This window comes from Ambystoma mexicanum, chromosome 4q (genome assembly GCF_040938575.1).
Source record: "Ambystoma mexicanum isolate Mex_15411 chromosome 4q, UKY_AmexF1_1, whole genome shotgun sequence".
NCBI lineage: Eukaryota > Metazoa > Chordata > Amphibia > Caudata > Ambystomatidae > Ambystoma > Ambystoma mexicanum.
The window spans coordinates 93,740,839-93,766,799 of NC_090928.1; the positions used below are offsets into that span (position 1 = coordinate 93,740,839).

Sequence of the window (25,961 nt, forward strand, 5' to 3'; positions counted from 1 at the left end):
CTCGCGAGATCCTGCACCCGCCAGATCTCGCGAGAGACGAGTGCACATGCGAAGATTGGCGAGAGGAATGCGTGCGAAGACAGGAGAGAGTGATCAGAGCACCGGAGGAGAAGCATGGCTCCCCGGGCACTTCTTATACAGAACTTTACCAGCCCAGCTTCAGCTGGAAAGACTCATAAAAGACTGCCACTTACACTGGGTAAAGTACTGAAGTAACTGCTGTGTAAGATCGAGAGTCACACACATAAGATACTTCTGTTACCCTGTCTGATGAATGCTGATTTCTAATAAAGCCTTCCATCCAGGGATAGTGTCCAGTCATTTGCACACCTCGACACATGATTTGGCCGGCACCTGAGCTCCACTTATAACAAATGTTTTAAAAAGTTTTGGTGGTGGAATGCATATAACGAAAACTAAGCGTTATCCTTCTTTAACGAAAATGCAGGCTGTTCTGCCTCCTGATTCCTGCGTGCGATGTGAGCAAAGCAGACACTCTCCTTCCCCATCACACTCCCTGTCACGCTTTCGGACTAAAGCAATTACAGGCACGAGGTGATCATGGAAAAGAGGCATGGAGTAATCACGCGCTGTGAGTGCAGCAGACAACACCTCAAGATGAGACATTTAACACATGAATTATGGCTGGAAACTGTGTATAGAAAGAAATGGGCGTCCTTATTACATCTGCCCACTAGGGATAGAGCCACGGGGGCTCTGTTGACAAGTATGAGATTGCACTAATAAAATAATGACAGAACTCTTCAATTTTTTTCAAACGTCGGTGTGCAAAACACCTTATTGCTAAAATTATTTTTTAAGTTTACTTGCTGCTGTTCCGAAGAGAATACACACTGGAAAGAAGACTCTTTACAATGGATGTACTGAAGTGTCATAGTAATATTAATAATGATACACAATGCATACAAACTTCAGCAGGGGATGACAAAGTCGTGTTCAATGCATCTGACATTCTACTTGCCCTATGCACAATCACTGCCCTAAATACTGCAAGGATGTGTACCAGGTGGTCAAAGTAGCCCTCAGAACCGACAGGAAGTGCTCTTTATGGCACAAGAGCAAGAGCCCAGCACTTAATACCCAGAGGTTTCTAAGCGCTGACCGGGGATCGAACCTGTGTTGCTCTGTGTCGTCTTCCTTCCAAGGCGAGCACGTTGCCCTGTAGCTATCCTCCAAAGACACTGAAAGATGAATGACATTAGTCAAAGCTGCCCACACTCTGGATCCATCTTTTTAATGACTCCATAATGTCAGGCTGACCAAGATCAAGGGTGGTCTGTCGGAGAAAGAGGCTTGCACTTGAGATGGTTTTAAATCATAGCAGCCCCTGAGTGGGGCCCATCAGACTGGTCGATTAGGCTACCTAGAGGCAGGTTTGTCAAGGTGGGCAGTGGGAGAAGAGCAGGTAGAAGGGAGGGGAGGGGAGAAGGGAGATCTGCCTGTGCATGCAGCGGACCCCTGGCCATAGTTTACTAGGGAGCCATCAGGGCAACATCGGGCTGTCTGTTGCCACCTGTGGAGTAGGTCCTGAGATCCCTGTCTGCTCCCTCTGCCTGAGACCAGACTGGACCTTCTCCCGAGCAGGATTGGGAAAGGAGCTGGTCCTTTCAGTTTCTTGTCACATTTACTTTCCTCTCCGGTTCCATATGCTGCTTTTGAAGTCTTGTGATCTTGGTGGTCAACTACTTTCTGCGTGGAGAAACCAGCTCAGACCCAACTGTGTACAATCCTTCACTTGGAAAGAGGCAGAAGCAGTGGTTTGAGCAAGCTGGACTCACCACACCGCTCACATACACACATTAAACCACCAGCCAACCCTAATTTTCAACTGAGCCATAAAAATCCTCCGACCTGCAGCGTAGGCCCACTTTAGGAGACCTCATCGCTTCCATCCCAATATAACCCCTAACACGAGGGTTAATGTACATCAACCCTCATTGACGGATATTTATGATGCCTTGGACACGAATTGAATGTAATCTAATATGTAAATGCATGTAGAATTGTGCATATCGATTGTTTTAGGGGCCCGTAGTAAATATGTATGATTCCTAAACAGACAAAGGAGTCACGAGTGGTGCGACTAAGCACCCAAACTGATATACTATTGAATTATTCAGACACCTTTGGCTACGTGCATTGTATTGACTCTTCCTCAATATTGTATTGAAAAGTAATAATTTGTGTGCATGAGCTGGTCCGGAGTGTGTGCTACTGTGTGACTGAGGAAAGTCATAAAGGGTGTGAAAGACCAGCTTTTTTTGGATTTTTATTAAATAATAAAAAGAGGTGGGACATTCCATATCTAAAAGGGAAATCTGCTGAGATTCCCATTTCATAAACTCCATGCCAAAGCATAGTGTGTACTTGTGCTCTGCTGCATCAGTATCCTGAGTCACATCACCTGCTCTACCAGTGCACAGAGCAGGTTCAGAGGTACTATTCACTGCTAAGTGCCCCCTTGGTCCATTTCCAGGCCCTATAGACTGGCTATGTCACTTTGAACCCTTTTTTGCTCACGAGTACATATAAGATTTCAAGAACATTGTTGCTTTTGCTTGACTTTCACCCCCACTTAATTAGCCAGAGTGCTGCATCTACTAACTTTGCTTATTCTGTGTTCTTTCCTCCTCAGAGCTGGGCTTTGTGTAGTGTTGTTCTAGGTATTATTGTACATGATGTGTTAAATTAAAGTGGAAATACTTTTATAGAACCTTGAATGGACATCCCTTTATTTTGGGCTGCTACTGAACCAGGTTCACACCCCTATTAAGAGTACAGCCTTCCCTCAGCTCCCATTACCACAAAAGGCGAAGGAGGTATATCTCTTGACTCTTCCTGTTTTACCTTTACGATTGTGTTGGCTTTGGTTTGTAGAAGTGCGGGGGCTGAGTGGGCACTTTCGCCTCGACTCTTCATTGCTCCCCTGCAGGGCAGAAGTCAATTTGTCACACTTAGATGCACAAGCAAGTTTCAGAGTTTGATCCCAGTAACTCATTGCAGGGTCGGCCAGGCTGCAATACAGCTGAAACTGTAGTGAGCTGAGCAGTGGCGTCGCCAGGAATCAAATTTAGGAGGGGCACAGAGGGGGCCAAAGACAAAAGTAGGGGGGGCACAGACAAAAGTAGGTGGAGAACATGGTCACTGCTCGTCTTAGGTAGGGGGGGCACAAGGGGAGGCACAGGGTTTCACAGGAGGGGCCGGGCCCCCCCCAGTTCTCCCTAGCGACGCCACTGGAGCTGAGCACCGCTCGCGGGGTGTCCCCAGGGGTTCTGGAGAAGTTAAGCTGTTTGTGAACTATGTTCCTGTCATTCTACAGGCAATTAAAGGGCATGAGTGGAGGCTTCAGTACCTCCGCTGAGGCCTGTAGGGTATTTTGTGGAGATTTGGGGCCTGACGGTATTTTATTACCGCCGAAAAATAACTTAGCAATAATCACTCCTTGTATTCAGATTTGGCCATGTGCAACAATAATACAGTGGACATGCATTATTTCAGCACCCAGACATGCATATTTGGTATGCGTGGTTGGTATGCGTGGTTGGTGGTATTTTGGGGAGCATAATTCCCTTGTTTTATTTGTGACCCCAATGTCCAGAATCCCTTATCTTTGCTTAGATTTTTCGTGTAATCACTAGAGAGACCTCAGACCTACATTTTAGGAATACCACATTTTCAGTGTTAGTGTTAGTGTGCCACCATGGGCGATCTCACTGACTTATTTACAACAGAGAGCTATATGTGGTAATTTTGTGGTAATTTCCACTACCTTATATACGGTAGGGAACTATGTTCAGAGAGTCCCTCTTCCCGTTGGCTCATGTACCTCCAACGAGCTATGCTACAAACAATCACTCTGAACTGTCCATACTGAATATGATCATGCACACATCTGTCTTAAAATGACAATTGCATTGTTTAAAAATCTCCCCTCATCATCAGCACTGTATTGGTAAATAGAAGACACACCACTCGTCTGCTTTCAAATATTTTTCTGTATTATAAAAGTTGCATTTAAACACGATCTCACTCTTTACAGAAATAAATAAAATAGCACAGTAACAGCATTGTCTGTGATACACTGAAAAAAGAGTGGCGGAGAACAGAACACAATTTGCAACATTAACCTGTGATTAAGGCACCGGAATCTCTTTTCCTACTCTGACTGAATATTCTCGTATACACTCAGCTCCCACACTTATGTAATTACCTTATCTGTTCAGAGTTTTCTTCAGCTGTTCTCTTTCTGAATGTGGCTCCCTTGAAGATTAACCCCAGTGAAAAGGAGCGCCTTTCCTTCTCAAACCGGGTTCATTGCCTGGAATTCTCAGCTTTTGCAGATAGTAATGCTCCAACCAGGAAAAAATAGGTCCTTCTCCCAGCTCTGCCAAATCTTGACTGTCCTTCACTCTCCTCAAACTCCCCCCAGCAAAACTCTGATCACTCCCTCTAGCATGATACTTGCTATGACGCTGCTCCAATCAGAATCAATCATGCCATCTCCTCCTTCTCTACACAATGGCTCATTTTTATAGTAATACTTTGTAAACAACTGATTTCCTGTTCTTTCGAGCCCTTTTGCTTCCTGAATTTATGTGGACAGGGCAGCAGAGAAAAGAAAAAAAAAATGGATGTGCGTTTAAAAGTTCACTTTCAGAATAGGCCTAATTCTGCAGTGGAGACACATTTTTATTAGTGGATTATGTTAACTTTACTTTCATTAGTCAGGTTAGTTATGAGTAATGTTAGTTATTATTTTCAAATGTGTCTCTCGCACCATAGGCATTTCAGGTGAAAAATAGTGTGCATTTTTGAATGTGCACGTGTGCTTTTAACTGTAAAAATAGATTTGCATCTTATATGTTAAAATCGTTTTTGACTCAATAGCCTGTCTTTCCTTGTTAATCTGGTAACACATATAGCAATGCACCGCACCCCTGTGGTGGTGCTGCATAAAAAAATTGCTACCTGTGCAGTAGTGCTGTACTCTGTGCTGTAACACGCCAAATATCCTTACAGGCCTTACCTACTGGCTTGCACATTATCCGCCGCATCCCATGCCTCTGTCACATGCTTTATACCACCACCACGGCCGGCAGCTGGCTGCAGCTGCATTCATCGGCCTTACTGCTATCAAGCGAGTTACAGGAAATACAACGTATCTCCTGAGGACATCTAAAATAAGTGCGAGTATGAGTGGCAAAATTGCTAACTCTGGATACGAATATCAACCTTGAATGGACTAAGGGATCAGCGGTATAGGCCACCCATCATCATGACCTTCCGTTTATATTACAGGGACATCATTACTGGCCCCTTTCTTTGCTTACATTTGCCATGGCATCACCTACAAGAGCTTTCTAATGTTGAAATGGGTAAACTGTGCTTTGGCATAGACAGCCATTGAGAAAATGCTTCCTGTGATCCTGCCAGCAGGAGGGTCTGTCCTTTTGATGCTCTGTGTCTTGGGCCCTTCCCTTTGGATTACATTTTTTCCAGGTTTCTTCAGAAAACCCATAAAAAGCAGATTGGCAAACGGGAACCGCATATATCTGACCTGCACCCATCAACACCCGAGGTTTTGCATCTGCGTTTCCAAATGTCCCACTATTGAACCCCATCCCGCCCTTTACTTGCAGAGCCAAGCACAGTGAGGCCACCAACCATGGCAGATAGGCACTATACAAGACCATTGACATTACAATTCTCCAATTTATGAAGCTGTCCAGGCATTGAAGGACAAATAAGCTGGATCGGTCACACCTCGCGGTGATGTGCACGTGTCCTTCTGGAAAGAGCCACAACTGCTGAAAGCTCTCTGGAGGTCACCAGTGCCCAGACTGTACCATAATTCCCCTCCCCTTCCTTGCCGAGCTGTAAAACATTGCACTTAACCGCTGCTCATTAGGCTGCTGTATACAGGCTATGGGGAACTCAATATAGACGCATTACGTGTGCCACCCCTTCCTGCTGTTTTCTCAATTATTTCAGTTGCCCCCCAAAAAAATATGCATGCTTTACCATAACTGTCTCATCAATAATAATCAATATCAGGTCAACTTTTTATCACGCCATGTACTAAATGTGATTTACTCCGCCTTCATTTAATGCCCTTAATACCAAGGCAGTTCTCAGTTTCTCTAAGGTTCCGCCCACTTTACGTTTGAAACAATCTGTCACTCCTAGCTTTTAGGGAAACAACACTTTGCATGCTCCATGTCCTAGAATGCAATGTGTCAATACAACAGTCAAAACTATTGGCTTTGTCATTGCTTGTTGGTTTTAGGGAACAGACTCCTCTGGTGAAACCACAATGCATGCTATCTGTGTTCAGACCACATTCAGCCCATGTATGTCGAACAAACACATTGGGCCTCATCACGAGTTGGGCGGTAACGCTTGCGGTATTACCGCTGGGGCTATTAGCCCTACCGCCAACCCCCCCGGCGCTATAAGCGCCGGATCACGGGTTTGGCAGAACGGTTAGTGCCCATTCGCCATTGGGCCCATTCGGGAATTCCTCATTCCCCATTGGGCCCAATGGGGAAATTTCGCGCTATCTCCGCCGCCAGCTCAGAGCTGGGGGGAAATCCGCCAAGGCCATGATCTGGCAGACCCTTAAATGCGGCGGTAATAGCTCTACCGCCGCATTTAAGGGTTACCGCCAGACTCGTGATGAGGCCCATTGCGTTTAGACCTCCATATTTTTGTGCCACATCTTCTTCTTGGTTCCACATGTAGTGTGTTAAAGTGTCCGGCAACCAGTGCTTGTTACAGTGGAAATCAGGAGTGTTGCTAGGTCTGGACAAGATCTGGGGCTATGCTAATGCCGGATCTATTGGGACTTTGGGCTAGCTGGCCTTTTGGTTGTAGCCCCTGAGATTCTATCTGGGGCCACAACCAAAAGAGCAGGGCTATTGCCCCCACAGCCGCCCTGCCCCCAGCAATATGTGCAAGTGCACTTTGTACATGCTCAAAAGCATTTTGCATATGCAGAACAGAAACATGTCTGAATTTGCACTGGAGCTAATACTGTTTGCCAATGTGCAAAAGTCGTTGGGGTTTGCAAATGCACGCAATGTTTTAGCAGTAGTAGTGCCATTTATTGTAATGCAGCCACGCATCTTCTCCCGTGATAATGGTATAGCTATTGATAAGCAAGTATACCTGTGGATGTGTGCCCATCTCTTGTTCAATTGTTCTGTACACTTACTAATGTGCCCCTCTAGTCCCTCACTATATGCCTGTCCACCTCTCGGTACAACTCTCTCCTTATCTATGGAATGGCAAAAACAGATCTTGGTGCTATGTGCCTCAAAATAGGTGCAGGCCACCTTTTTGGCTTTGCTAACTTCTACGCAGACCCGTTTCTAGGGGCAGGCGAAAGGGGCGGCGGCCGGGAGCTCAGAGTGGGGCGCTTCAGGGCAAGGTGTGTATCGGTCTCCCCGCATCAGGAACAGATAGCGAGAGACTGACCGCTTCATTGGATTCACGTCTGTGTCAGCGACGCACTTACCACGCACAAAAGACAGAAGCCTGATTCTCCCTGCAGTGCGCCCCCTCCCACAAACGCGTAGCACCTCTTTATCATCCTAAATGGCTCTAACTTTCGCAGGGCGCCGCCAGCCATAGACAAGTTGGGACCCAGGGAGGGGATTGCCAGGGCTGAGTGGCTGCCGAAACGCCTGACAATAAAAGCTGAATCCAAGTAAAACTAAAGTGAAAGGCAGGGTGAGTGAGAGGGGACCTTGAGGTGATGGACAGGCTTCGTGAGAACATGAGGGGGAGAAAGATCATGGATGGGGTTTGTGCATAGAAAAGGATAAAGAACATGAACACAAGAATGAAAGGAGAAAATGCAGAAAGGAAATGGATAGGAACGCCAGAATGAAAAAAATGGTAGGGGAAAGGAAGAAAGTGAACAGTGCATAGAGAACAAAGACAATTAACAAGGCAATTAACGAGGAAGAGAGCAAATCAAGTGTCAAATGAGAAAAAAACAGTAAATGAAAGGGGGTAAAAGGGGGTAAAAGGTCAAAAGAAAGCAGGCGATTGAACAACAAACAAAAGGAATACAGATTGGAATTTAAAAAAAAGAATGATGTAAGAGGGAGAGAATGGTGGCCGAAAGTAGGAACATGCAGCAGAAGGGGATCAGGAAAGGTTGCGCTGCACACACAGAAAAGGGGAACAAGACGAAGGAAGGAATGCGCTCATCTCTCCCTGGATCTTGGGAGCCTCCTACTGCTTACCAAACTGGCCCTCTGCCTGGACAAGCTGTGTGTTACCTTGTAAGCGATATTCAATCAACACTACAGCCAAGTCAATGCCTAGCCTGGGATGCTGAGGAAAACCCTAAATAATGTATTGTTATGTCTAGTTCAGTACTCTGGATGACCACCCTTGTATAACACCCCCATCTTAGAATCCCCCTGACCCCACTGAGCGAAGAAGTAGGTTTATTTTGCAAATTAAAAGGTTTATTTGAGGATTTAAACAATATATATATATATATCACACTTTATAATAAATTAATATCTGATAGTATACTTAGACATATGATGTTGATCAACAATGGGTAATCTGGCACTAGCACACTTCTTTACAATCAATGAGGAGTTAGTATAGGATGGATAAAGTAGCAAAAATACTTTTATGGTTTCAAATGGATGCAATGTTGAATGAAAATGCAGTACAGAAACTAACTGATATGGTTTCACAAGATATCATATGTTCACTTTTCCCCTGGTGGCAATTCACCCCCCCCCCTTATATGCAATGCAAGGAGATGGAAGTAACACACACAGTTCTCAGGAATGCAATCAAATACAATACAAAATTCAATTTTCACGCCAGCAAGCTTAGAGAAAACAGGTATGAGTTTTAAAACACAGGCCCAAGTGCTTTGAATGTGGTGGCAGTGAAGTGAGAAATATGCTGAAAATGCTTTTAATTCCCTTTAGGAGGTTCAGGGTGAGTGAGAGATACTTGGGATGAGCTCAGGCTCACATTAGCAATGATTCAGGGATGGTTATTAAGAGGCAAACAAATTTTTAGCAAAGGAAAGCAAAAAGCTGCTATCTTTTTACAGGTAAAGAAATCAGGCCAAATCGCGGCAAAATTCGCGAGTGCGTGAATCGCGATTACGGCAAAAGTATAAGGAGTAGCAAGTCGGTTCTAGGTTCGTTGGAAAGCTTAGATTCTTAGATCTTAGATTTCGTTCCTAGCCCAAACGGTTCCAGAGATACGGACGATTAAATACAGGTAGTTTTTCGGATTTAAAGTAAACTCAAAATGACAGGTGACAGCTTGCAGCTGCAGAATTGACAGGTGACAGTTGTGCAGCTTTAAAAATGACAGATGATACGATTTCTAGGAGGCAGTTCTACTTAGGTTAAAATAGCTTGGATTAGATTATTTTAACTAAGAGATTGGTTCTGCACAGTTCTGCTAGGTACTCACAATATGGTCTTTGGAGATTGATGCATTTGTAGTCTGGATCTTTGGATGTGAAGTCGTCGGTCAGCATGCTCCGCAGCAAATGGAATTGAATGTCTCTACCTGTCCCAGCAGTCTCTTTTTATGTGTTTTGAAAATGGGTGTGTGCCTGGGCCTAGCTAAGCCTGCCCCTCTCTACTTGTCATTGGCCCAATGCTCCCCTCTCCCATGATTGGGGGAAGAAAATGGATTGTCAGCATGATGAAGTCTGTTTATGGGTCAGAGGATCCTCCCCTGGTCAGTTTGCCCACAAATCTATATTTGATTCAAATACATCCTTCCCAGATATACAATTTGTTGAAATTACGTGTACCCATTATATATTCCTTATGCTCCATGCTTGTCCGTCTCTGATGTTCCTGGGGGCTTGCATTAAAAAATGACAACATTTTGCGCTTTTTAACTGGTTTTGCAATATCGGACATTTACCCAAAATTGCACACATGTGCGCAAGGAGTATGGACATTAATTGATGAAGTGTCAGATTTTTAACATGCAGACATTTGGAGTGAGACCCTATATTCCACTAGCAACCCCCCCAGAATACACCACAGGGTCCTAACGCCTCTCAAAATGTTCACAGAAAAATCACAAAAATAATGATATTACTTATATAATTCTGACAAGTCCGCACTATGAGTTATCTATCTTTTTAAAATTATGCCCTGGTCAAAAAGGGGTGTGGCTTCCCACATCACAGGGTGGAATAACTGGTTTATCCACTTCCCCCAAGCTCAGCTGCTAGCAGAGGCACTGCCCCTCCCAGTTTCCCCTAAGAGGAAGCCACTTTACGACGCCCCCAATATAACATTTGCCTGAGTCAAGGGAGTTGCATTGTTCTGTTCCTTCCAGTTCCCAGGTGCTCCACCCCTAATCTAATCAGAGAAGTGACAACTCCTTTTGGCAAGGGGCAGCAGGATGCAGCTAGGCCTGGGAAGAGTGGCTGAACAGGTTTCTCCTGTCGGGGGTAGTTGTCAGGCAGAATCCAGTTTCACTAAGCCAGGTTTCAGCTAAATGCCACTTTTTGTTCCCAGTTTTCTACATTCAAATCAAACTGACAATTGGTACCGATACATTAAATATTTACTTCCTTCAAGTCATTTCAAAATATGGTTTTACATTCTTCCACCTCTTAGCAAGTCTTTCCTTGGTCTGGTTTTGTTTCATTTGTGCAGTTTTACACAAAAGTCTGATGGTTTTAAAACGCCGGCTTTCTGATAGTGGTGAGTACTGGTAATGCAACCATTTTTGGGATTAAGAAAATGAATTCCCCACAGTTCTGATTTGCTTTTTTGGCAATCAGCATTGCCATTCCCAATGGTTTCAGGCTACTGTGTGTGTAGCCCAATGGTGGTTTTAGGCAGTGCCCTCCTGTGCTCACAACATAGGCAAAAATGGGTGGCAGCCTATTCTTCATGTTTTCCCTGTGCACTCTCTGGGGAGTTCTAGCCATCATGAAGTTTTCCATGCCAGTACTGCACAGTTTTATGGTAGGGCTTGTATGCATGGGTAAAAACATCCCACAAGCCACTTGGTGGTGGTTGCCCAGGTAAGTGTCAGAACTCAGCCCTATCTGGCAATTACTGGTATTGGTATTTGGGTTGGTTAACAGCAGTTCCCGAAAACATGTTGCAATCGTCATGTGGCTGGCTAACAACTCAAAAATGTAAGGCCACTTTCTAGCCCACCATCCTGCACTCCAAAAAAAACTTTTTCATACACAGTTTTAAGGTCTGCACTATTTTTGTACATAATGTTGATCATTTGTGCGATGTGCATCACAGGCTGATATGTGCAATGTCTCACTCACGGCATCATCACATGCAAGGTATCATCCTTTCCTAACAGTATGGTGAGGCATAACTCACAACTCACATGGCTTTTGTGCGTTTCACCCACCATGGAGCCAACTGGGCAAATACCATCCGTAGATTTCAACTGCCTTTCTATGCTAAATCTGATTTCATCCCCTTGAGTAGCTCAAAAAGATTGAGATGTATGGGTGGTGTGAATTATATACTGCAGTGTTAGAGGTGGATCTGGCTGGGGCAAGACCTTCAACTGGGTGGGGACCTAGCATGGACAATTGGTTTTACCAACCCCAGGCCATTGGGACCATAGCTGTGGAAGCTGTCCCTTCTGCTATGATATGTCTGAGGCAAGAGGGGCACACTGATGTTGGGTATACCGCAGGGGGGAGATTGCACGTAGGGGCAAGTTTGTGGCATTTGAGAAAGCTGGGTTCAAGTTGTGGGGGTGCATGTTAATAATTTGCCGTGGATGCATATTGCCTCGAAACTGTCCTGCTTCTGCGTCATCTCGGCCAGCACTCAAAAATATTGTAGTGAAATTGGCAAAGTTCAGAAACCGCAGTGGTGGAAAACTGTCTGTTGTTTCAAAGCGAAAGTGCCAATATGGGTGTCACTCCGGAGAACCTTTGCAACTCTCCAGCTCACACAATTTATGATGCCGATCCAGTGGCCTCAGTCTTCCCTTTTATATTTATGCTTAGTTTTGTTTCAAAGGTATCCAGTGATTCCCTCAAATATAAAGCATCGAACGCGAAAGCCTCGAAAAAAAATGCATTGGAAAAATGCATTTTTTTGTAGGTAAATGTTTTTTTTTTTTATTTAATGGGTTTCAAGGGGTAAAAAAATGGGGGTTGGGGAGGACCCCATTAAAAAATGAATTTTTTCGATGCATTTTTTTTCAAGGATTTTGCATTCGATGATTTGGATGTCGAGGCTATCACTAGGAACCATTTCAAACCTGTTTTTGATTGGTCCATTCATCGGTGGAAGATACATTTCTAAGATGTCTTCATTTTCTCCAATATGAGGAATATGAAGTAGTTGCACAGGCAGTTAGCTTACTTAGATGCTATTTTAGGGGGGTGTTAATCCCATACAACGGACTATTCCTGAGGCTGCATCTGCGACCATCTCTGTAGGAGTCTCAAAGTTTACTGGTCGGTGTGGACAAAAAGCTCAGGCAACTGGGTGGTCGTGAGATCCTGTGCTTTTGTTTGCCAAACCAGTAAATCATTAAAATCCCACAGAGAGAGTGGCACACACGGTCTCGAATGTGGTCCTTTCTGTGGGATGTATGTGCATTTCAGGTGGAATTACAATTAATTCCTGTGTATAGCTCCGGCTTTTAACAGGCATTTGGGAATCCATGGGGAGTCCAGAATCTCTTCCCTCATCAAAACAGATGTGGGCGAATATGGTGGCAACTTTCCTTCATGGAGTGTGCACACCTGCAGAGTGGATTCTATCATCCACACCCTCACTCCGTCTAGAAAATCCATTCATAATCTATCAACAGTCAGAAACTGGTGGAGAGCTTCTGTCTGCCTGTTTTCTATTACCAGCCACATCATGCTCCCCCACAATTAAAATACCACCCTTATTTGCCAACATACATTCTTTCAAAGCATGGTGTTTGCAATTCATGCATTAGCATTTGGAACCTGTAAGTTAGTGCAATTCAAATGTACGGCAGGGGATGCATGAGGAAGCAAATGGTTAATTACCTATAACTGACGTGAACAACTCAGGGGCAGAACTTCCAGCTGCCATGAAGGTTGCACCAGCGACATCTTCACTGAGTTGCAGGCGCTGCGGAGACACCAAGATAAAAACAGTCAGCTATCACATGCGCCATCAGAGACACAATTGTGTTGCAAACATTCTCTTCATTGCACTGGTGAGTTAATGATAAACTAGTCCCAGTATAGAAAAAAGCAAGCACCATTTAAATACCACTGTGATACATTTCGGGTTCATCTAGAGTCCATACTGTCTTTGTTGAAGACATAATGTCAATTTCAAGCTATTAAATACAATTGCTTTAGGGAATATTACATTTAAGTAACATGTTCAATTTACAGTGCAACATTTTCCCAAAATATACATAGCGAGTGTAGCCTGTTGAAAAATAAAAAAGACATAGGCGGCCACACAGGTTTGTCCTCATTTACTTGTCCGAAGTGTACATGCAAGCCAGGAAAAACACTGAATTTTGAAAGTGACGGGATTAATAAAGGTAAATCTGGCTATAAAAAGCTTTTGTGCAGGTACATTTCCCCCTCATCAAAAAATGTTAGTGCATGGGGGCATACCCTGAGAGTGGTTGCGATATCCAAAACTATATTACTCCCACTGCACGTGCGATACACGATGACTGCTGTAGAGGTTTGCACACTGCAATTTTTGCGTGCACGGACGGTGCAGGAGTTGCCATAATATAGAATTTCTGTCTTGTTTTGGGGAAACAATTGCTGAACCCACAGTGTGAAATTGCTATTCCTGTTTTGGGTCCGCCTATGCCTTGCAAGCTTCAACCAACATGGAAAGTTGTAACCTCGATGTCCAGCCATACGTCTAACTGTATTTTCCTGGCAAAGACGTTCTAAGTGATCTTCATACATCGAAACCGGTGGATAAATTGGGGATGTGATCATGTTATACATCTTCTTGACCCACTCCAGGAGTAGACCACATAGAATATAATTGTATTGGTTTTGTACATTGAATGCACTTTTCCAAAAATAATAATGTCACTGATGTTTGTTCTACCACATAAATATTTGGGCAGTACTTTTATAGATTGTTGTATGTATGGTGGCTGTCTGTGGACGAATGAGTGTATGATTTATTGTCAATTGTATGAAATGTTCTTAATAGTCAATTCCCCTGCAATGTGAATAACTTGTTTAGTGCTGATTAAATCATGATCAATTTTTTATCTAAATAATGTATCAGGTTTAATAAAATTCCTTTTGATACTTTGTTTATAAATCAGATTCCTCTGATCTAATTTTCTGAGCTTAACTTTTGTAGAGGAGGAGCCAAAGGCTTCTACCGGAAGTCCCGGCCCTATCTTGCCTTTATGTTGGGAACCAGAAAAGGTGAGAAGCATGAAACTTGTAATGATGTCCATAACACAAAGAGCCTTCGAGGAAAGGTAACCATTGAGAAACCCATTCTGTATGTATAAGCAGAGAACTGACTGCCTCTTGGGAAAGATCCCTAAAGAGCATTTTTACTGACGGATGGAAGAGGAGACTGGTGACATCACAAGAAGCAAGGTGACACGCCAAGAAGAGATGCTAAGAGAGAAGGTGAAGGGACCATATAGAATCTGATGACAAAGTAAAGAATCAAGTGAACTTTTACGTGTGGAATGAAGATTGCACGTGTAAAGAGCACGGAAGAAAAAGCAAAATGTTTCATAATTGTACAGATGCAGCAACGCAAGTAGACTAGGTATTCATAAAGGCTGGCTATACATAGTGAATAGACTGCAGGTGGTGCCACCAATATATAGATAAGTGAATAGAATCTGGATGTTCCACATCGTATTTGAGCAAACTGGAATCCTATGAGCAGAAGGGCTGAAAGTGTGGTGCATTAGAATAAAGAACAGCTGGTGATGGAGGAACAATCGAGAGGGCTTGTCTGGCCCAGTGTCAAGGGTTGAGGCAGCCAATAATCTGTTTATCTATCATGGAAAGATACAATGAACATGAGAGGCAAGGCAAGCTCCTGTTAAGGTGCAAAGAAAAGACAATGAGTGTCAAGTTTTATTCACTTTAATAGTATTAAATACGAAGAAGGAGCTCAAAACGTGGTCTCCAGTCACATGGTCTCAATGGAAATAGACTTGGGCATACTACGCCAAGACCTGAAGATAAGGGCATGCTCATACCCCCTTACATTCCCAGGAGCAGTTATGCTTGCAAGGCCAAGTGCAAAGACTATTCTTGTGGCAGACAGCTTGAGTGATGATGAATGATGGGCTAATTGGGTGGGGAGGTATTGTCAAGTCCAACCCTCCAGCTCTTGTGTACCAGCTTGTGGGCTGCTAGCGAGTGGAATATTCCAGAAGGGAACAAGCGTGCCAACCAATTGTAGAGGCCCACGTATCAAAAAGCCCTATAGTTTAACACCCAATGAAACCTCATGTAATGTGTGACTCTGACAATGACTTGCACTAGGGTTGGGCAGAGTTGCCCACCTGACAGTAGAGACCCAATCACATTCCCATATCCCATAGAAAGTATACCTACATGTTCCCCATTGCCCTGTCACAATGCCATATAGATTTTCTTATTTTGCCACATAGTATGATGTCAGAGATGATAAGTTTTCACTATGTAAGCATTTTTTTTGTAAATCATTGAGAGCGATACTGTCAGACATCCGTTGTCTTCCCTGTTTCAGATAATTGTTATTAAAACAGCTAACGATTTGCCAACTTCCTGAGTCCGGTTTATTATTGATGTCTGAGTAACTTCTGCATCCCCATCCTTCCTATAGAATGTTAGCACATCTTAAAGGGCATCCGGGTTCAACATAGTGTGTGAAAAAGAGATCCTATATAAATAGAAATCCAAAGGCAGTAGCGAAACAGCTGTGGGAGGATTCTGAAGACTGCAGAAAGGGTAACGCCTGTCCAAATGAATGAGTTCTGGAGTGGGTTGACATCTTGAGATGGAAGAGACAATGTACTAGCACACTAGCATTGGGGAATAGATTTTATTGAGGCCAAGTACCATTTGCATGGTGCTCAATCTTGCTGACGAATATTGCGATGTTTAAAACCTTTATTTTAAATCCACTGAAAACACGGTGAATAAAGGTCTCAGTGTTCAAGGCTGAGCTTTAGGTGGCTGCAATGTACCAAATATAAAGGGTGCTTATGGTGACTTGCACCATTTTACAGCAAGCTCTGTTAAACAGTTTGCCACCTATCACGATTGGGCAGGCCAATTTCTCTGAATATGTAAACTAAAGAATTCACCCTGCAGGTCCCATTAGATTTTTTAGAATTTGCAAGGCCTGCGTCCAAGAGGAACAAGATTTTACCTGAGTCTGCTTGATTCTAAGAGGTGGCAGAGAGCAAAGAGGGTCAACAGAGTGTCGAGATTACTTGAAGTTTTAGAGGGTCCATCCTGGCTCTGTACCTTAACATAATTTTCTAAAAGTGAACATAAAAAGCCCCAATGTAATTAGATATATGCCCTCCAGAGCCATTTCTCTGCCATGCCAGTGGAGTGAGTGAAACTGGGAGAGGAAGTGATTGAAGGCAACTGATTCCAAATAAAATGTTTTAGCATTGTAGTGTGAAATGTGCATTGCTTCTCACTATATTCAGAGCCAAGTGAGATCGAATTCAGCGTAGAACAATTCGTATTTCTGCACAGCACTGAAGGTTTTCTAAAATAATAACCAACTAAAATCAACCCCATGGTAGAGTCCACAACTGGGGCCGTGAACTGGAGGTCAAAATCCAGAGCCTGATGGTGAATTCATAAGCTAAAACCTGAGAAGGCACAGTCATTTAAAAAAACACATGATGGGATGAAATTGAGTTTAGCTGGGCTATTTACATCCCAAAGAAACTGATGCAATTGTAAATGAACAATACACACTGACAAATGGCATGGTGCCGAAGTGGGAGAGCCCTCAATTAGTTAAGGGAATTGGTGGTATAGTTGTCCTTTTCGAAAATCAAGATTTTGGTTTGATACATTGTGAGGAGGAATCCCAATTCTGTGTGTTCTAAATTGATAACACAGCTCCCTTAAAACAAGCCTGTAGATTTTGATGCAATGTACCATGACTTGTATTTCACTTACATACCTATGCTAGAAACCGACCACACCACATTTCCACACACATTATGACTGGAAAATACATAGTAAACACAAAACATGTCAAACGTATTTTCCTGTGCAGCATTTCTCTGATACCTATGCTTGTTGTGGATTTTGGAAAAAAATACAGAATTGTCAAGAATTGTCATTTAATCAAACCAAAGTGAATCCTGTTGTCCATGAGTAAAAATGTAACTTGTTTTATTTTTTATTTGTATACATTAGTCAAAGGAGACTTTTTATACAAGACCAATAAGAACAAAGGAGGAAACAAATACATTACATTTAAAACAAACAGAAAATGTGTCTGTAATTGTACAAATGGCATCAATAGTTTGCAGGAGAAAATAACATCTATTAATATAGTTCATCTATGATCTCCAATAGAGAGTCTCCAACCTTAGTGAGGTAAAATATAAGGTTATTGTCATTTCCATACATAAAACAACCCCAGAGTATAGTAGGGGAAAGATAAACGGCATCAATGCTATGCGCCACTAGAAAAGAAGTGCATACCGGTAGGAGACCGGGTCATTCAGCAGTAAGTTGTTTAATGGTTTCAATGATGCCCTCTGTGCAAAGTCTTCAAAGTCTACGAAGGGGCACATTTTTAACATAGCTCCCACTATTTCTAGCAAGTCTGCGAAGTTGAATTTTAGTTTAAGGTGCTTCCAAATCACATGATTTGTAGGATATGCATCCAAATGTGTAGGATGATCTATGCAGTGCCACATATAATCAATGAAAGGTCTACTAATTATTTTAGACGCTAGATAGATAATTGCTTGCTCACTATCACACGATTTCAAGAATGTGTTGACTAAGCTTTTATAGCGATGGTAAGTAAGATGTGAGGCATGTGTGGTTAGCGGTGTTGACTATAAAGTCGCTGTGCTGTAAATATGATTAATACAGCTGTTAATTAAGAATGGCTTGATATGTTCAAAGGCACAAGTCAGAACTGATAGTAAAGATCAAGTAGCCGACTTAATACATTTCCAGTGCATCATTAGTCTCTTCATAGTCAATACTGAGTTAATGTTTTCTGTATCTAGTTCAAGGAGAACATAATTGATAGAAGTAGAAAGGGGGAGTCGTTAGAACTGATTGGAGGTCTGCCAAGTAAAGGTTAAAGAGTGTAGGAGCTAATATGCAACCTTGCTTGACTCCCTTATAAGTGGGAATCCATTGGGTGACACGTCCCATATGGTCTAATCATACCTTGATCCATGTGTATGTATGCAAATGGCTAATCATGGATAATAGGCCGGCAGGGGTGTTCCACGCTGCGAGCTTGCACTAAACAGTGTATCTCTGAAAACAGTCTTGAATGCAGCACTAACATCTGTAAAAGCCATATATACTGGTTGTTTTCTTGTACTCCAAGCAGTTTCAACTATGATCGCAAAAGCTAGCACATTGTAAAGGGTGCTAGAGTGTTCCCGCAAGCCAGTTTGATTGTATGGTATTATATTGTTTTGATCAATCCAGGAGCTTAATTCCAGGAATAAGATTCTACAAAATATTTGACGGAACATCTAGCATTGCCAGTATTTGATAATATCCTCGAATTTTCCAGCTGCTTTTTTGGTGTTGGCGCATTTGGTGGTGCAAAGCACCACCATAATGTCAAAACCTATGCTACAGTTACAAGAGAAAGAAACGTGGCTTCGGAGAAGAATATCTGGTTCACATGGCAACTGGGTTTATAGTGCATTTTGTCCTTTTAGCGAGGTGGGCGGAGCTATACAAATTATGCACAATTTGGAGTGCAGGCCTTGGGTATGTGAGCAACACATAAGTGACCCTTGAGCCCACTGTGAAAAGTTGGTATGTATGAAAAGCAAGAATTTGCCAGTTTGGAGTTGCCTCGCTTAACCATTTGCCAAATGCAATGTAGTCAGATTGTAACACAGACATTACTATATATATATATATCTATCTATATATATCTATATGGGAATAGTTTCTTACCTGTAACTCCATTTCTCCAGCATTGGTATCTTTCATGGATTCACATGCTTTGAATATTCCCCGTCGTCAGGCTGGGAATCCCCGGTACATTATATAGACCCTTTCCCGTAGGAAAACTTTTTCGACGCTTATGCGTCCTATCCACCTCGTTTTGTATCATGCGTGCCCGTGCCGTCAGGACGTCATGATATAAATACAGGCCCCGCCCCCGCGCTCCCTCAGATTTCGGCTCCCAAAGTAGTGGGGGAACCGGTTTGCATGATCAGGGGAGGCAGGTGGGTGCATGTGAATCCATGAAAGATACCAATGCTGGAGAAATGGAGTTACAGGTAAGAAACTATTCCCTTCTCCAGCATTGGATCTTTCATGGATTCACATGCTTTGAATAGATTACATAGCAGTACCACCCCCAAGAGGAGGCGTGCATGCAAACCCATATACTTTCTTCGCAAAGGCCGTTCCCTATGATCATGTATACATCAGTAATAGTTAACATAGGAAAAAACGAACCACATACAGTCATAAATTCCACAGGATGCAACCCCGCAGCCGGGGCTTACCTTATTGGAATAGGTGTCGAAGCACCGCCTGTCCCATCCGGGTGTCTTCGGCATGTTGCTGCGACAGGCAGTAATGGCGGGTAAAGGTGTGTGTAGTCGCCCAGGTAGCCGCCATGCAGATGTCCCCTAGAGGGACTCCGGCCCACAGTGCCGTCGACGATGCCGCTGCTCTAGTTGAATGAGCTCTTGGCCGTCGTAGAAGAGGCTTCCCTGCCCTGGAATGGCAGTACGAAATGGTAGATGACACCCATCTTGATAGTCCTTGCTTTGAAATGGCTTTTCCTCTAGCACCCAAACCATAGGCCACGAAGAGCTGTCTCGTTTCTCTGAACGGTTGCGTACGATGAAGATAAAACTTGAGAGCCCTTTTTACATCCAATGTGTGTAGTATGCGCTCCGCTCCCGAGCATGGCTCCGGAAAAAACGTAGGTAACACAATAGAGGAGTGTTTATGGAACACCGAAGGAGCTTTTGGTATGAACTGTGGGTTAGTGGCCAGGACTACCTTGGTCTTGAAAAATCGTAAGTATGGTGGGTCTACCATTAGAGCCTGAACTTCTGAAATACGTCGGGCTGAAGTGATGGCCACCAGGAAGGCCAATTTCCACGACAGAAACTTTAGAGACGATGATGACATTGGCTCAAAAGGAGGCTTCATAAGAGACGTTAAGACCAGATTGAGGCTCCACTCCGGCGGAAATTTCTTCTCTGGAGGGAAACTCCGAAAGAGGCCTTTAAGGAAGTGCTTAATCAGGCGGTCACTGAACAATGGTGCCGAGTGCCGTCGACGAGTAAACCTGGAAATGGCTGCTAGGTGTACTTTTATTGACGACACCGACAGGCCCTTTTGAGCTAAGAACAGCAAGTATGGAAGGAGCTGTTCCGGCTTAATCGACTGCGGGGCCAAACCTGGTTGATCCTCACACCATTGACAGAAACTTTTCCATTTGTACGCGTATGAGGCGTTTGTGGAAGGTGCTCTTGCCGCTTGCAGGATACGTCGACAGTTCTCCGGAATCGTTAGCCGACCAAATTCGGCGAAGTCAGGAGCCAGGCCGTCAACTGGAGGCTGTCCGGGTCGTGATGCCAAACGACACCCTCCTGTCGAGACAGAAGGTCGGGGGTCTTCTGGAATCTCATTGGTTCCGCCGCCGCTAAGTGTAGTAGGTCTGAAAACCACACCTGTCTGGCCCAGTATGGGGGCACCAGAATTACCCGACATGGGTACCTGAGGATCCATTGCAACGTCCTCCGGACAAGGGGAAATGGAGGGAATGCGTACAGGAATTTGTTCGTCCATGGGAATGAGAACGCATCCCCCAGTGAGCCCTGTTGAGGCCATCTGCTTGCGTATTGATGGCATTTTTTGTTCTTCGTTGCAAACAGGTCTATGGAAGGGTGTCCCCATTCCTTGAATACTTGTTGAAGTTGTTGGTCGTTCAGCACCCATTCGTGGACTTCATTCATTTCTCTGCTGAGGGCATCGGCTTCCACGTTTCTCACTCCTGGTAGGTGGAACGCTAAGATTTGCATGTTGTGTTGTAGGGCCCAATGCCAGATTTTCTGTGCCTCCGTCGATAGGGACCTGGAACGTGTCCCTCCTTGTTTCCTCAAGTAGAACATCGTAGTGGTGTTGTCTGTCATGACACGCACCACCGAGTCCTTCAGTTGAGGAAGAAAAGACTTCAGAGCCCATCGCACTGCTCTCAGTTCTAGCAGGTTGATATGCAGGGAGGACTCCTGCAAAGACCACTGGCCTTGTACCTGTAACGTATCCAGATGAGCTCCCCATCCGCTCAGCGATGCATCCGTCACCACCGTCTTTTGGAACTCTGGTTCCAGTAGAGGCATTCCTTTCGTTAGATGAGTAGACACTTTCCACCAGCCGAGTGCTTGAACTAGTTGTTCGTCGACGACCAGTCTGTCGGACCAGCGACCTCTGCTCTGCGCCCAACGGTCCGCTAGAAATTCCTGGCAAGGCCTCATAAACAGACGGCAGTTGTTTATTAACGGAATGCAGGACGACATGGTCCCTAGCAGGGACATGTACTTGCGCACTGAGACCTTGGTACCGCCTCTCCATTCCGACGCCTTGTTTTGAAGTTTCTGAATTCTTTCGCTGGATGGTTTCACCAGGCTTGTGTGTGTATGAAACTCCGCTCCTAGAAAGACCAAAGTCCTCGAAGGCTCTACGGAGGACTTGTCGAAGTTTATTGCGAAGCCCAGTTCCTGTAAGATGGACATTGTGGCTCGTAGACTGTCTCGTGTTTGTTCCTTGGATGAACCTCTGACCAGCCAGTCGTCTAGATATGGATAGACATGATGACCATCCTTCCTTAAATGGGTCGCTATAGGGGCCAAGCACTTGGTGAACGTCCTGGGGGAGGACTTGAGCCCGAACGGGAGGACCTTGAACTGAAAATGCTTTCTCCCGACGACGAATCTTAAATATCTCCTGTGTCGTGGGCGTATCGGGATGTGCAAATAAGCATCTTGAAGGTCTAGTGATGATAGATAATCCATGGGTTGCACCGACCTGATAACCTCTTGGAGCTTTAGCATTTTGAATTTTAGGCTCTTTAGCCACTTGTTGAGTACCCTCAGGTCGAGAATGGGCCTCCATTTGCCGTTTGGCTTTTTGACAACAAAGAACCTGGAATAAACTCCTTTTCCTTCCTGTGCCACAGAAACTCTTTCCACCGCCCCTTTTCGCAACATAAGCGCCGCCTCTTGTCGTAGGATTCGGAGGTGGGGCTGTGTCGAGAATAAAGGAGGAAGACGCGGAGGCTTGTCTTTGAATTGCAGCGCATGACCCATGCGAATCGTGTCTAGGACCCATCGATCTGTGGTGATGCATTTCCATCGGTCGAAGTGATGAGAGACTCGACCCCCCAGGACGTTCCGAAGGCCGTCATTGGTTGCTGGTTTGCTTGTTCTTCGTTGACGACGGACCTGAGCCTCGCCGCCTGGAGGCTTGATAGTCCCTGCTTCTACGTGCCGACTGGGACGCTCGTCTAAACCCTTGTGAAGAGTACGAGGGCCTGTTAAATCCACGGTCCCTCGAGGCTCCAAAGCGGGAGTTTCCAGAAGCACCCCTGAAGGGGCGAAAAGAGCGAAAATTTCTACCCGTTTGAAGGGCGCCGAGGGACCTAGCAGTATCCGTGTCTTCTTTCATCCCTTTCAGCGCTTCGTCAACCTTTTCGCCAAACAGGTGTTCCCCTTCGCATGGCATGTCCAGGACTTTGTACTGTACTTCAGGCGGAAAGTAGTGCATTTGAGCCACGCTTGTCGACGAAGCACTACCCCATGGTTGATTTGTTTGAAACCAGACTCTGCTAGGTCAACTGCGATATTGATAGCGTGGTTCGAGGCCTCTTCGCCATCCCGCACCAGTAACATAGCTGCTTTCCGGTGTTCGTCTGGCAGGTGTTCTAGGATAGGGGCTAGTTTGTGCCACATTTCCCTATCATATCGTGACACGATCGCTAAGGAATTGGCTGCTCTTACTGTCGTCGCTCCGACCGAGAGCACCTTCTTTCCAAAGGCGTCCTGCCTCCTAGCCTCGCTTTCAGGTGGCGTTGAACATTTTTGCTGGACCCTGAGTCAGACAGAGGCTGTGATGTTAGACATTTCGGAGTGGACTCCGGAGCTTTAAACTTTTTCTCGATCCGTCCCTTTATGGCTGGCTCCGAGAACGGATGGCGCATCGTCTTGAGACCTTCTTGCCACACGTGGTCAAGGATTGGGATGGCAAATACCGATTTTCTCCTTTGACCCATATGGTCAAAAAGGAAACAGTCTTTCTTCTGCTCCTCAGGAATCAAGCCGAATTCGGAACAAGCTTTTCCCATCATTGCATGGAAGGCTCCCACATCATCAGGGGGAGATGGCTGTGTCTGGCTCCTCGTAGACTCTAACTCTACATCCGAATTCCATGTTGGGTCCCTCGACGGTGACAGGGAGATGTCTGACCCGGAGTCATCCAGTATAGAGTCGGACTCCGACAACTCACCCTCCTCCTGAGTTCGAGGACGATCTTTCACCGCCTGGGGAGCCGATGGGTGTTTCGTCGTCGAGCGAGCCGTACAAGTTTGCTCGTCGACGGAAGGTACGGACAAAAGTGACGATGACGTCCCAGGTTGAGGGAACTGCGTATCCAGCCGCTGCAGGAGCTTCTGAAGAGTATTAAGCACATCCAGAGACAAAACCGTCTGGGGGGTCAGTAACGTGGATGATATGGGTACCATACCCCCGCTCGCACTCGTCGCCGTCGTCGTCGACGTGGAAGGCCGTAAGCCTAAATCCGATGGCTGCAGAACTACGTCACCTTCCCCTTCCGCCGAGCAGGCCGTGTCTGGCTGCAGTAAGACCTCAGGGGGGATCGGGTCATAGACCTCAGGCAGCCAAGCCATAGACTGAGTCTCCGTCGACGAAGGAATCCCAACCGCTGCTGCTTGAACGGTAATAGGCATCGTCAATGACACCGAGGTCGACGAGCTAGTCGTCGTCGTCGAGCCCTTAGACTTCGTCGTCGATTTCGATGCCGACTTCCCGGCTGAAGCTTCTCGACTCATGGAAGACCTGGGACGGTCCCCTGAGGAGGATTTTGACAGCGCTAGCCTCTCCGTCTTAGATGATGAGGAGGAGGAGGGCTTTTTATGTGATGAGGAGGATCCAGCATGTTTCCCCTTATGCTTGTCCTCAGCGCGAATTTCTGCTGGTCGTACCTTCTTCGATGGAGGCTCCGACTTGCTCCTGGAGGCCGTGGAGCCAACTTCCGAAGCCGGGTAGGCACCCGCTCCGTCATTAAGCCAGTCGACCAGCCTTCTTTTACGGTCCTTAAGGGTTTTTTGGGAGAAACCCTGGCATATCTCACATGTATCCGCCGTGTGGTGCGGGTGGAGACAGTAGATACAATCCATGTGGCCGTCTCCTTCCTAAACCTTTTTGAGGCCACAGGTTGCACACGGGCGAAATAACGCCTTTCCAGACATAATTCTCCAGAATTTGAACTTCGCCGAAGCGAAACAGACAAAACAACCTAGTTTTCACTAGTAGTAAACACGAGGATCCCACTACTTTGAAAGACGGTTGAAATCTGAGGGAGCGCGGGGACGGGGCCTGTATTTATATCATGACGTCCAGACGGCACGGGCACGCATGATACAAAACGAGGTGGATAGGACGCATAAGCGTCGAAAAAGTTTTCCTACGGGAAAGGGTCTATATAATGTACCGGGGATTCCCAGCCTGACGACGGGGAATATTCAAAGCATGTGAATCCATGAAAGATCCAATGCTGGAGAAATATATATATATATATAGAAAGGAGAAAGAGGAAAAATGAACCGCACTCTACGCGGCCGATTAAAAGGCCATGGTCATGGAAAAAAGAAGCACAGCTCACAGCAAAATGTAGGTCTGAAAGTTATTTAATGTGTCATACAAAAAAAAAAGACATCAATAAAAAATAAGGCTGGAAGGCAGTAGAAAATACAGAGGCAGGACGCTCGTAAGCGCGACCCACACACAACGCGTTTCACACTCAACTGAGTGCTTGATCAATATATATATATATATATTTTAATTTTTTTTTTTAACTGAAAAAGGGAGAGGAGCAGCGTTCTCCCCACTGGAAGAAGCACTGGGGTCTACGCCGAGAGTCATGAGAGGTCCGAAAATCATGGTGTGGTTGACCACTGCAGCCCTATCAGGATTAGTCATAATTGACGAGCTTCTCTGATCTTGCAGATGAACGTGTGGATCAGTGGTGTCAGAGGCCATGCGTAAGCAACAATCCTGTTCCATTGAAGTTGCAAGGCATCCCCCAGAGAGCCTCTGCCCTGTCCCAGCCAGGAGGCAAACTGTTGGCATCGCCGGATCTGCTCCGTGGTGAATAGTTCTATCTGGGGCTGGCCCCATTTGCTGAAGATCTCCTTCAAGACCTGCCCGTTCAACTGCCACTCGCAGTTGTCGACACCAAATCTGCTGACTCTATCCGCATCTTGGTTGGACTCCCCAAGAAGGTGGATTATAGAAAGCCATTTGTTGTGGGCTATAGCACATTCTCATACCTCAATGGTGAGCCTGCACAGGGGAGGCAATCAGGTGCCCTTGTTTGTTGAGATAGTACATGCAAGTGGTGCTGTCCGTCTGAATACAGACCGTCTGTTCTTGATCACCGTTAGGAAGGCCCTGAAAGGCAGCCGAATGGCAGTCAATGCGAGAACATTGATGTGACTCTT

At 45.1% G+C, this 25,961-nt stretch overlaps 1 protein-coding gene across 1 annotated transcript in view; it reads right to left on the reverse strand.

Moving 5' to 3' along the window:
* SLC24A3 (solute carrier family 24 member 3) overlaps positions 1-25,961 on the reverse strand; it is a 1,254,778-nt gene that overhangs the window by 496,317 nt on the left and 732,500 nt on the right. Inside the window, exon 5 of the mRNA XM_069607530.1 lies at positions 13,055-13,139. Coding sequence (XP_069463631.1) covers positions 13,055-13,139 — 85 coding nt within the window. The remainder of the gene's footprint in view (positions 1-13,054; positions 13,140-25,961) is intronic.